Genomic DNA, 13,851 nt, shown 5'->3' with positions numbered 1-13,851 from the left:
TTCTATAAAAAATTTATTCAAAATTTTATTACTATAGAAATATTTTTTCTATAGAAATTTAGTCAACATTTTATTTCTATAGAATATTTTGTTTCTATAGAATATTTTGCCAAATTTTATTTCTATAGAAAATTTTGCAAAAGTTTGTTACACAATTTTTTTTTTAAATTTTATTTCTATTGATAACTTTATTTCTATAAAAATTTAAGTCAACATTTTATTTCTATAGAAAATTTTGCCAAAATTTTATAATAATAGATTTTTTATTAGAAAATTTGGTCAACATTTTATTTCTATAGAAAATTTTGTCAAAATTTTATTTCAATAGAAAATTTAGTCAAAATGTTGTTTCTGTAGAATATTTTGCAGAATTTTGTTTGCTACACAAAAATTTTTCTAAAATTGTATTTTTATTGATAAGTTTTTCAAAATTTTATTTCTATAAGAAAAAATTGTCAAATTTTATTTCCATAGTAAATTTTTTCAAAATTTTTTTCTTACTGATGCTCACTGCTATAAAAAATGTATTCGAAATTTTATTACTATAGAAATATTTTTTTTCTATATAAAAATTAGTCAAAATTTTATTTCTATAGAATATTTAGTCAAAATTTTGTTTCTATAGAATACGCTATTTTGCAAAATTTTATTTCTATAGAAAATTTTGCAAAATTTTGTTTGCTACACATTTTTTTAAATTGTATTTCTATTGATAATTTTTTCAAACTTTTATTTCTATAAAAAATTTTGCCAAATTTTATTTCTATAAAACTTTTATTCAAAATTTATTTGTCGAAATTTATAAGTCGAAAACTTGTAGAAATGACACAAATTTTCAAATTTTTCAATGAATGAATCATACATGCATTTTTGCGAAATTGTCTAAACAGTTATAAATATTTCCCAAATATTGCCCGAGATTTTGTAGAAGTCTGATTTGATTAGACTTTCTTTGCATTTTTATTTTTAGTTAAAATTGTGTTACGTCCCATAACGTTAGATTTAAATTTAAAGTACATAGATTTTGTAGAAGTATATACAATTTTGTCTAAATCGATTCAGATTCAAATTCATGCATATGGGAATATAAACCTTTATATAGCTCGCAACAAATTTAAAGGATTTGAGATAGTATCAATAATTTTGGTCACAAATACATATACTTTTGGTATCTTCTCATATTATGATGGATATTTATAGCATTATTTTATTTATTAAACATTGCTCTAAATTTGAAATATAGAGTTTAATTGGCATCTAATGTGAAATTAAGACATTTTTTTTTGCACACATAAAAAATGCAAAATTTGATTGAAATCGGTTTAGATTTAGATATAGCTCCCATATATATCTTTCGCCCGATATGGACTTATATGGCACCAGAACCCAGCAAAAAAGCGTCGCCAAAAAAGTAATGAAAATGTTATTTTTGGATCCGGAAGTGGTGCAAAATTGACGCAGAAGCGATGAATATAACATGGACTTGTCATAGGACGAAAGTCCTCCATTTCAACAGCCGTTGCACTGAATTAGCATCACTTCTTTAGGTGTGATCCGAATTCAATGTTTTGGATGTAAATTAAAAAATTCTGTGATATTTTGTGAAATAAATAGTTTTTATAATTTTTTATAATTTTTAATGGATTCTAACGCATCTCGAAAAAGTTTGACCTTAAATATTTTCAAAAATTCACAATTTTTTCAGATTGGATTTAGCATTTTTTCGACAAAATTTAAATAATTTGTACCATTTTATGAATTCTTACTCTGTTTTTAACCTATTTGAAATAAAAAAAGTTAAAATTATCCATTAAAAGTATGAAAAACCAAGTTATAAAAATTGAATTAAAAGAACTACCTGGGTAGTTAAAATAAAGAACATCATTGAGAGTGCATCTTCTGGAAGTGCTTTTAAAGTTGTGCCTTTGGAAGAACTTCCAAAATTTTTTGCTGGGAAGCCAGAGTTTTAGCCTTATTTGCTTGAAATTTTGCACAAGAAGAACAATTAGTACTATAGTCTAGTGTGTCAAATTTGATTGTTCAGATTTAGATATAGCTCCCATATCCCAGCAAAAAAATTTGGAAGTTCTTCCAAAGGCACAACTTTAAAAGCATTTCCAAAAATGGACTCCCAAAGATGTTCTTTATTTCAACTACACAGCAAGTTCTTTTAATTTAATTATTTATAACTCGATTTTTTCTTATTTTTAATATGCAAATTTATTTTTTTTTTTGTTTCAAAAAGGTTAAAAACAGAGTAAGATTTAATAAAAGGGTGCAAATTATTGCAAATTTGTCAAAAAAAAAAATTCAAAATCCATTCAAGAAATATTGCGAATTTTTCAAAATATTTTAATTCAAACGTTTCGGACAAGCGTTGGAATGCATTAAAAATCATAAAAAAATTATAAAAAATATTTATTTGTCAAAATATGACAAGATGTTTTAATTCACATCCAAAACACTGAATATGATTCACAGAGTAAGAAGAGATGCAAATTCAGTGCAACGGGTATTGAAATGGTGGACATTTTCACTACTTTTTTGGCGAAGCTTTTTTTACTGGGTATATAGCTTTTGCCCAGTTTACACTCATATGACCATAGAGGCCAATTTTTATACCCTGCGCCACACTGTGGAACAGGGTATTATAAGTTAGTGCATATGTTTGTAACACCCAGAAGGAGACGAGATAGACACATGGTGTCTTTGAGTCGATATAACCATGACCGTCCGTCCGTCCGTCTGTCTGTGAACACATTTTTGTGATCAAAGTCTAGGTCGCAATTTAAGTCCAATCGCCATCAAAATTTTGTACAAACGTAACACTTAGTCGTATAATCAAGTGTGCAAAATTTGATTGAAATCGGTTCAGATTTAGATATAGCTCCCATATATATCTTTCGCCCGATATGGACTTATATGGCCCCAGAAGCCAGATTTTTGACCGAATTTGGTTGAAATTTTGCACTAGGCGTACAATTAGTAGTATAGTCAAGTGTGCAAAATTTCATTGAAATCGGTTCAGATTTAGATATAGCTTCCATATATATCTTTCGCCCGATATGGACTAATATGGTCCTAAAAGCCAGAGTTTTGGCCCAATTTGGTTGAAATTTTGCACAGGGAGTAGATTTAGCATTGTAGCTATGTGTGCCTAATTTGGTTGAAATCGATTTAGATTTAGATATAGCTCCCATATATATCTTTCGCCCGATATGCACTTATATGGACCCAGAAGCCAGAGTTTTATCCCGATTAGCTTGAAATTTTGCACAAGGAGTACAATTGTAGTATAGTCATGTGTGCCAAATTTGATTAAAATCGGTTCAGATTTAGACATAGCTTCCATATATTTTTTTCGCCGGATATGGATTTATATGGCCCCAGAAGCCAGAGTTTTGGCCCAATTTGGTTGAAATTTTGCGCTAGGAGTACAATTAGTAATATAGTCATGTGTGCCAAATTTGATTGAAATCGGTTCAGATTTAGATATAGCTCCCATATATATGTTTTTCTGTTTTCGACAAAAATGGTCAAAATACCAACATTTTCCTTGTTAAATCGCCGCTGCTTAGTCGAAAAGTTGTAAAAATGACTCTAATTTTCCTAAACTTCTAATACATATATATCGAGCGATAAATCATAAATAAACTTTTGCGATGTTTCCTTAAAATTGCTTCAGATTTAAATGTTTCCCATATTTTTTTACAAACATTGTGTCGGCTAATGTATAGGGTGGAACATTAGCCGACTTAAATTTTGAGTCTATAGATTTTGTAGAAGTCTATCAAATTCTGTCCAGATCGAGTGATATTTAAATGTATGTATTTGGGACAAACCTTTATATATAGCCCCCAACACATTTGACGGATGTGATATGGTATCGAAAAAGATCTACAAAGTGGTGCAGGGTATAATATAGTCGGCCCCGCCCGACTTAAGACTTTCCTTACTTGTTTTGTACTAAAATTGTGTTCCACCCTAGTGCATTAGCCAACTTAAATTTTGAGTCTATAGATTTTGTAAAAGTCTATAAAATTCTGTCCAAATCGAGTGATATTTAAATGTATGTATTTGGGACAAACCTTTATATATAGCACCCAACACATTTGACGGATATGATATGGTATCGAAAATTTAGATCTACAAAGTGGTGCAGGGTATAATATAGTCGGCCCCGCCCGACTTTAGACTTTCCTTACTTGTTTTACTCTGATTTAGTTGAAATTTTGCACAGAGAGTAGAATTAGCTTTGTTGCTATGTGTGCCAAATTTGCTTGAAATCGGTTCAGATTTAGATATAGCTCCCATATATATGTTTTTCTGATTTCGACAAGAATGGTCAAAATACCAACATTTTCCTTGTAAAATCGCCACTGCTTTGTCGAAAACTTGTAAAAATGACTCCAATTTTCCTATACTTCTAAGACATTCTAAGAAGTCTTAAATATATTGTCGGTTCAGATGTAAACGTATGTATATGGGAATATAAACCTTTATATATAGCACCCAACAACAACAACGTGAAGGATTTCAGATGGTATCGAAAATGTAGATCACAAAGTGGTGCAGAGTACAATATAGTCGGCCACGCCCGACTTTAGACTTTCCTTACTTGTTTTGGAATTATATTTTTGTTGAAATTAAAATTTTAGTTGGAAAAATATTTACGATATATTTTCAGTTTAGTTAATAAAAATTTTACAGAGATCACGTTAAAAGTAGAAATCGGGTCAAAATGCTTAAACAGCTTAGCTGACTTAAACCAAATATTGTTGATGTAGGGCATAGCAAACAAAAAAAATTGATATTTTCGCTTTCGTTTATAAAGATAAATCATTGAGCTTTGAAGAATGCTGTTGACATCCAGCGGTGGCGGTAACAAGTTCGCTAGCCACAAAAAAAACTACAATTAAGTTATTTCGAATCAGTTATAAACAAATGACAACAGAAATTATTAAAGGTAGAATCGAAGTGTTTTTAATTTCTAATAAGCAATGAAGAAAAAGTGTTTAGTGATATTATTAAAACACATTTGCGTAGTATGAAAATTGGTTACATCGGTTTTTTCAAATGAATGTGAACCAAAAATTTCCTTCGGAGACAAATGAAACTAAATTTATGACTATCACAGAAATATATTGTTTCTAAAAAAATTGTATTTTTCATTAAAGGGTATTTTTAAAGGCAAAAGAAATACAAAAAAAAAAACATTTCCATGTATACATATAATAAAAAATGTATACTATTTTTACAAATAATTACTAATGATAATATTCACAAGGAAATAAGAAAACAGAATGGAAGGATTAAATTGTTTGTACAGAAATATAAGAATACATTTTTCTTTTCTACTTAGGACCATTCTTAGGACAACGGCATATACAAACTTTACTACTGTTTACTGGTCTAGTGGCGAATTTTATGATAAAATTCAATGCCGGCGTCAGTATAGTGGCTATGACAAATGCAGCAACGACAAATCCTAATTTTGCGGTAAGTTGTAAAGAATGTGAGATAAAAACAAAAATTAGATTTAAAACTATTTAATATTAAAATATAATTAAATTTATATATAAAAATTAAAGCTAAAATTAAAACTAAAGTTTAAATTTAAATTTAAATGTACAACTATACTTGATATAACAATTAAAGTTAAAATAAAAAATAAAATTTAAATTAGAATTTAAATTAAAATTTTAAATTAAAATGAATATTAAAATAAAAAAATATTCTTAAATTTAGAAACGTAATTAAAATTTAGTCTCGATCTTCTTTAAATTTTAAAATTAAATTAAAATAAATATTAAAATTTTATGATTTTTGTGCTTTTTCGATCAAATTAAAAAAATCAAAATCAAAAATAAAAATTAAAATAAAACAAAAACAAAAACTAAAATAAATTAAAATTTAAAATTTGCAAAATTAATTAATTTTTTTTTTTTAAATTTTAATATGATTTTTGTGCTTTTTCGATCAAATTAAAATGAATATTAAAATTAAAATCAAAAATAAAAATAAAACAAAAACTAAAATAAATTAAAATTTAAAATTTAAAATTTGCAAAATTAATTAAAATTTAGTTTCGATTTTTTTAATTTTAAAATCAACTTAAATATTAAAATTTTATGTTTTTTGTGCTTTTTATACCCTGCGCCACACTGTGGAACAGGGTATTATAAGTTAGTGCATATGTTTGCGACACCCAGAAGGAGACGCGATAGACACATGGTGTCGTTGGCAATAATGCTCAGGGTGAGTCCCTGAGTCGATATAGCCATGTCCGTCTGTCCGTGAACACATTTTTGTAATGAAAGTCTAGGTCGCAGTTTTAGTCCAATCGACTTCAAATTTGGCAAAAGTATGTGTTTTGGCTCAGAATAGAACCCTATTGATTTTGGAAGAAATCGGTTCAGATTTAGATATTGCTCCCATATATATATTTCGCCCAATATGAACTTATATGGCCCCAGAAGCCAGAGTTTTACCCTAATTTGCTTAAAATTTTGCACAATAACAATTAGTACTATAGTCAAGTGTTGCAAATTTTATTGAAATCGGTTCAGATTTAGATATAGCTCCCATATATATCTTTCGCCCGATTTACACTCATATGACCACAGAGGCCAATTTTTTGCTCCGATTTAGTTGAAATTTTGCACAGGGAGTAGAATTAGCATTGTGTTCCATCCTAGTGCATTAGCTGACTTAAATTTTGAGTCTATAGATTTTGTAGAAGTCTATCAAATTCTGTCCAGATCGAGTGATATTTAAATGTATGTATTTGGGACAAACCTTTATATATAGCCCCCCACACATTTGAAGGATGTGATATGGTATCGAAAATTTAAATCTACAAAGTGGTGCAGGGTATAATATAGTCGGCCCCGCCCGACTTTAGACATTCCTTACTTGTTTTATCTTAATTTTTCAAAAGAAAATTCTATGTTTTTCGAGCTTGAGATCTAGATTGAGGGAGGCATTGTGGTGCAATGGTTAGCATGCCCGTCTTGCATACACGGGGTAGTTCAAACCCAGTTTCGGCCAAACACCAAAAAGTTTTTTTAGTGGTGGATTATCCCAACTCAGTAATGCTGCTGACATTTCTGAGTGTTTCAAGCTTCTCTAAGTGGTTTCACTGCAATGTGGTACGCCGTTTGGACTCGGCTATAAAAAGGAGGTCCCTTGTCATTGAGCTTAACATGGAATCGGAAACCACTCAGTGATAAGAGAGAAGTTCACCACTGTGGTATCACAATGGACTAATATGTTAGTCTAAGTGAGTCTGAAATATTGGGCTGTCACTTTACCTAACCCAACCTAACCTTCATTCAAATAAACGAAATTTAAAACGAAAACTAAAATTCAGATTTAAATTTACAAAACAAATTAAAATTTAAATCTTTAAATTTAAATATAATTTTATTTTGTTTTTTTGCTTTTAAATTCTAAAATGAGGTTACATTAAAATAAATTAAGTTTAAAATGAAAATAAAAAAAATAATTAAAATTTAAATATAATATGAAATTATTATTATAATTAAAAATTAAATTAAAATTAAAATCAAAAATAAGATTAAAATTTAAGTTCACAAAATTAATCAAAAATTAATTTCGAATTTTTACTTTTACTATTTACATTTTACTTTTAAATTTTTATTTTTATACCCTCCACCATAGGATTGGGGTATATTAACTTTGTCATTCCGTTTGTAACACATCGAAATTGCTCTAAGACCCCATAAACTATATATTCTGGGTCGTGGTGAAATTCTGAGTCGATCTGAGCATGTCCGTCCGTCCGTCCGTCTGTTGAAATCACGCTAACTTCCGAACGACTTGAAACTTGGCACAGGTAGTTGTTATTGATGTAGGTCGGATAGTATAGCAAATGGGCCATATCGGTCCACTTTTACCTATAGCCCCCATTTAAACTAACCCCCAAATTGGGCTTGCGGAACCTATAAGAGTAGCATATTTCATCCGATCCGGCTGAAATTTGGTACATGGTGTAAGTATATGGTCTCTAACAACCATGCAAAAATTGGTCCATATCGGTGAATAATTATATATAGCCCCATATAAACCGATCCCCAGATTTGACCTCCGGAGAGGAGCAAAATTCATCCGATCCGATTGAAATTTGGTACGTGGTGTTGGTATATGGTCTCTAACAACCATGCAAGAATTGGTCCATATCGGTCCATAATTATATATAGCTCCCATATAAATCGTTCCCCGGGTTTGTCCTACGGGGCCTCTTGGAGGAGCAAAATTCATCCGATCCGGTTGAAATTTGGAACGTGGTGTTAGAATGTGGTCTCTAACAAACACTCAAGAATTGGTCCATATCGGTCCCTAATTATATATAGCCCTTATATAAACCGATCCTCAGATTTAACCTCCGGTGCCTTTTGGAGAAGCAAAATTTATCCGTTCCGGTTGAAATTTGCAACGTGGTGTTATAAGGCCGCTAATAACCATGCCAAAATTGGTCCATATCGGTCCATAGTTATATATAGCCGATCCCCAATCACACAAAAATTGGTCCATATTGGTTCATAATCATGGTTACCACTCGAGCCAAAAATAATCTACCAAAATTTTATTTCTAAAGAAAATTTTGTCAAAATTTTATTTCTATAGAAAATTTTGTTAAAATTTTATTTCTATAGAAAATTTTTTTCAAATTTTACTTCTATAGAAAATGTTGTCAAAATTTTATTTTGTCAAAATTTTATTTCTATAGAAACTTTAAACTTAATTATATACGTAATTAATCGGCCTTTTTAGTTTAATATATACCACGTATGGAGTATGTCTTCAGTAGATGACAGTCTTCTACGCAATCCATGGTGGAGGGTACATAAGCTTCGGCCTGGCCGAACTTACGGCCGTATAACCAGTATTTACATTTTATTTTTAAAGTTTAGTTTTTAAATATAAAATTCAAATGAATATTAAAATTAAAAACTAAAGTCAAAACTAAAATTTACAAAATTAAATAATATTTTATTTCGATTTTTTTACTTTTAAAAATTAAAACAAGTATATACAGCACTAAGTTCGTCCGGGCCGAATCTTAAATACCCACCACCATGAACCAAATATTAGGGTTTCCTTTGATATTTCAGGAGGGCTTGAGGACACTTCCCGAAGATAAATTTAAAGATTTCACCTATGAGGACTATATCAGATTCTGGATTTATAAGAACCATGTTTGTTTGAGTTTTAGAGGAATCATTAACATCTCTTGTAAGTGTGCAAGAAAATTATAAAATAACGTCTTGATTTGAAATCTTAAATCTGTAGAAGTAAAATCTGGAAATTTTACATTGAGTTTCAAGCAATTTTCATGATCAGTGCGCCTTCTACACCCTCAAGAAGTGAAGTCGGTCTATATGGAGGCATTACCAAATGGACCGATAAAAACTTAATCCGATACACGTTTTTGTGAGCCTAAAATACCAGAATATTTACAATTTCAGGCAAATCAGATAAAAACTACGGTTTCTAGAAACCCAAGGAGTTAGATCGGGAGATCGTTCTTATGGGTGCTATGCTAAAATATGGACCGATACTCACCGTTTTCGGCACACCTATTTATGACCCGAAAATACCTCTAGATTTCCAATTTCATAAAAACTTCAAATTCTAGAAGCCCAAGAAATAAAATCGGAAGATCGGCCTATATGGGGGCTATACCAAAATATGGACCGATACTCACCATTTGCGGCACACCTCTTTATGGTCCTAAAATACCTCTAGATTTCCAATTTCAGACAAATTGGATAAATACTACGGTTTCTATCAGCCCAAGACCCCAAATCGGGAGGTCGTTTTATATGGGGACCATACCAAAACATGGACCGATACTCACAATTTTTGGCACACGTATTTGTGGTCCTACAATACCTCTAGATTTCCAATTTCAGGTAAATTGAATAAAAACTGCGGTTTCTATAAGCCTAAGAAATAAAATCGGGAGATCGGTCTATATGGGGGCTATATCAAAACATGGACCGATACTCACCATTTTTGGCACACCTCTTTGCCTCTAGATTTCAAATTTCAGGCAAATTGGATAAAAACTACGATTTCTATAAGCCCAAGACCCCAAATCGGGAGGTCGGTTTATATGGGGCTATATCAAAACATGGACCGACATAGCCCATCTTCGAACTTGACCTGCCTGCAGACAAAAGACGAGTTTGTGCATAATTTCAGCACGGACGGACGGACAGACGGACATCGTTTTATCGTCTTAGAATTTCTCCCTGATCAAGAATATATATATATACTTTATATAGTCGGAAATCGATATTTCGATGTGTTACACACGGAATGACAAACTTATTATACCCCCGTCACCATTCTATGGTGGTGGGTATAATTAAATGAAAATTTAAAATCAAAACGAATATTAGAATAAAAAGAAAATTAAAAAAAAAAAAATATTACAATGTAAAATAAATATTACAATCAAAACGAAAATTTAAATTTAATTTTAATTTTACAAAATTAATTAAAATTTAATATTGATTGTGTTTGTACTTATAAATTTTTAAATTACTATTTTTTTTTTTTTTAACAGGAATATAATTGGAATCAAATGGAAAAATCCTACATATTTTCGAGTTTCTATTGGGGTCTTGTCTTAACACAATTTCCCGCCGGTAATATTTGCAGTCGCTTTGGTGTTAAGGTAACATTGCTGGTTGCCACCCTAGGTTCGTCCTTGATAAGTCTTGTGGTACCACTCACCGTAGACTGGGGTGGTTGGAAGATATACTGTACCACCCGTGTTATACAGGGTATGTTCCAGGGTCTCACTTTAGCTTGCCTCCATGCTCATTTGGCTGCATGGTGCCCGGTAGAGGAAAGAAATCGTTTGGGTGCCTTAGCCAGCTCTGGTATTGAATGTGGAACTGTATTGGCTGTATTGGTTGGTGGATCGATAGCAACATCAAGCCTGGGATGGCCAGGAATTTTCTATATATTTTGCGGTGTTGGAGTAATATGGTGTATTTTTTGGATACTTTTTGCTGCCAACACTCCCAACGAGTCCACATTCATAACAGAAGCTGAATGTAATTACATTGAATCTTCGAAAAATGTTTCGAAACAAATGAAACAATCTGACAAGATATCCTCGAGAAATATTCCTGTTCCCTGGAGGGCTATATTATCGTCTAAGCCATTTTGGGCCTTATTGGTAGCAAGATGTGCTGAAATATTGTGTATTGATACAATACAAGGCCAACTGCCTCTATATATGAATGGAGTATTTGGCATGGACATGAGAAGTAATGCTCTGTATTCAGCGTTACCCTTTATAGCCTTGTGGTTTATGGCCTACTTCTATCTCATAATGGCTGATGTTCTGTTAACTCACAAAATACTTTCTCTAAATGTGGTGAGGAAACTCTTCAACTCATTGGCCTATTGGATACCCTCCATGGGATTAATTGCCTTGGGTTTCATAGATGCCGAAAATCAAACCATTGCCGTTGTTCTAATGATCATCAGTGTGGGTATTAATGCGGGTAATATGATTGGTAGTGGTTTGAATACCATTGATCTCTCACCTAATCATGCTGGAGTTTTGATGAGCCTTACACATGCATCGGCTTGTTTATGGCCTATAGTGGCCCCTATTTCGGTGGGAGCTATAGTAACCGATAGAGTAAGTTTGAACACCTAGAGAACTTCATGGATTATATTTCATTCTACACATCGCCTTTGTTTTTATTTCAGAGTAATCGTTTGCAATGGCAAATTGTATTTGCCATTATAGCAAGTGTTGTCTTCTTTGGAAATTTAATTTACATCACATTCGGTTCCACAGAGTTACAGGAATGGGATGATCCACAATATATGGAAACGAAAAAGAGGCAAAACGAAAAATTGAACGCTAAACAGTCAATCGAAAAATGTTAGATAGATAAACGATCGTAGAGGTACTCCTTCTGTGAAGGAGACCTCTACGAAATGACGAAATAAAACGAAAATGGAATATACCTTTTTAGTCCTCTTTGTTTAATTTACAATCAAACAGTTAACTAATATGCTTTAGCAAAAGTCGAAATTTTGAGCTTCTGCAAATTTGGAAAAGTCGATTTTTCGGGTTTCTTAAAATTTTGACAAACTGTGGACATTAACTTTGCAGGAACTTTTTACTCGGCGCCCATTATATTCGGTTCCAAAAAGCTACAGGAATGAGAATCAACAATACGTGGATTCAAAGAAAAGACATAACAAAAAATTAACGCTAAATACCCAATTAAAAAATATTAAATAACGTTAGACGACTACGAGATCGTAGGGGTACTCTTTCTGTGAAGAACTCTATGAATTGACGAAATAAAATGAGAAGCGAGTATACCTTTCTACTTTATTACAAAACAAGTATATACGGTTCAGAATTTATTGAAAGTGACTTAAAAAGTGTCACCATCAATAAAATACTTATTTTAAAAAAGTGGCACAATTTTTATAAAGCAAAAATTACAAATTAAGTGATTTTTTCACGAAATTTCAAAATTGGAAGAATTGGTTAAAAAGGTTGCGCAAATATCTAAAAATTATATTATTTGGTGGAACAAAAGGGTGAATGCCAGAAAAATGGTATTTCTTTGTCAAAATTTTATTTCTATATAAAATTTTGTCAACATTTTATTTCTATGGAAAATTTTGCCAAAAAATTTTTTTATAGAAAATTTTGTCAAAATTTTATTTCTATAGAAAATTTTGTCAAAATTTTATTTATATAGAAAATTTTGTCAAAATTTTATTTATATAGAAAATTCTATCAAAATTTTATTTCTATAGAAAATTTTGTCAAAATTTTATTTCTATAGAACATTTTGTCAAAATTTTATTTCTATAGAACATTTTGTCAAAATTTTATTTCTATAGAAAATTTTGTCAGCATTTCATTTCTATAGAAAATTTTGTCAAAATTTTATTTCTATAGAAAATTTTATAAAAATTGTGTTTCTATAGAAAATTTTGTCAAAATTTTATTTCTACAGAAAATTTTGTCAACATTTTGTTTCTATAGAAAATTTGGTCAACATTTTATTTCTATACAAAATTTTGTCAAAATTTAATTTCTATAGAAAATTTTGTCAAAATTTTATTTTTATAGAAAATTTGGTCAACGTTTTATTTCTATAAAAAATTTTGTCAAAACTTTATTTCTGTAGAAAATTTTGTCAAAATTTTATTCTTATAGAAAATTTGGTCAACATTTTATTTCTATACAAAATTTTGTCAAAATTTTATTTCTATAGAAAATTTTGTCAAAATTTTATTTTTATAGAAAATTTGGTCAGCATTTTATTTCTATAGAAAATTCTATCAAAATTTTATTTCTATAGAAAATTTTCTCAAAATTTTATTTCTATAGAAAATTTTGTCAACATTTTATTCCTATAGAAAATTCTATCAAAATTTTATTTCTATAGAAAATTTTATAAAAATTGTGTTTCTATAGAAAATTTTGTCAAAATTTTATTTCTACAGAAAATTTTGTCAACATTTTATTTCTATAGAAAATTTTGTCAAAATTTTATTTCTACAGAAAATTCTGTCAAAATTTTATTGCTATAGGAAATTTTATTTTTATAGAAAATTTTGTCAATATTTTATTGCTATAGGAAATTTTGTCAAAATTTAATTTCTATAGAAAATTAGGTAAAAATAGTATTTCTATAGAAAATGTTGTCAAAATTTTATTTCTATCGAAAATTTTGTCGAAATTTTATTTCTATAGAAAATTTTGTCAACATTTTATTTTTATAGAAAATTTGGTCAACATTTTATTTCTATAGAAAATTCTATCAA

General features: G+C 30.0%; 1 protein-coding gene across 1 annotated transcript; it reads left to right on the top strand.

Moving 5' to 3' along the window:
* The first annotated feature begins 4,824 nt into the window (after positions 1 to 4,824).
* LOC142238110 (putative inorganic phosphate cotransporter) lies at positions 4,825 to 12,031 on the top strand. Its single transcript, XM_075309660.1, has 4 exons — positions 4,825 to 4,966; positions 5,363 to 5,499; positions 10,598 to 11,689; positions 11,761 to 12,031. The coding sequence occupies exons 1-4, from the start codon at positions 4,945 to 4,947 to the stop codon at positions 11,941 to 11,943; spliced, it is 1,434 nt and encodes a 477-aa protein (XP_075165775.1). The 5' UTR covers positions 4,825 to 4,944; the 3' UTR covers positions 11,944 to 12,031.
* Positions 12,032 to 13,851: the final 1,820 nt, after the last annotated feature.

Source organism: Haematobia irritans, chromosome 5 (assembly GCF_050003625.1).
Source record: "Haematobia irritans isolate KBUSLIRL chromosome 5, ASM5000362v1, whole genome shotgun sequence".
Classification (NCBI taxonomy): Eukaryota; Metazoa; Arthropoda; class Insecta; order Diptera; family Muscidae; genus Haematobia; species Haematobia irritans.
Note: the sequence above shows the minus strand (reverse complement) of the source record. Positions and strands in the feature narration are given on the sequence as shown.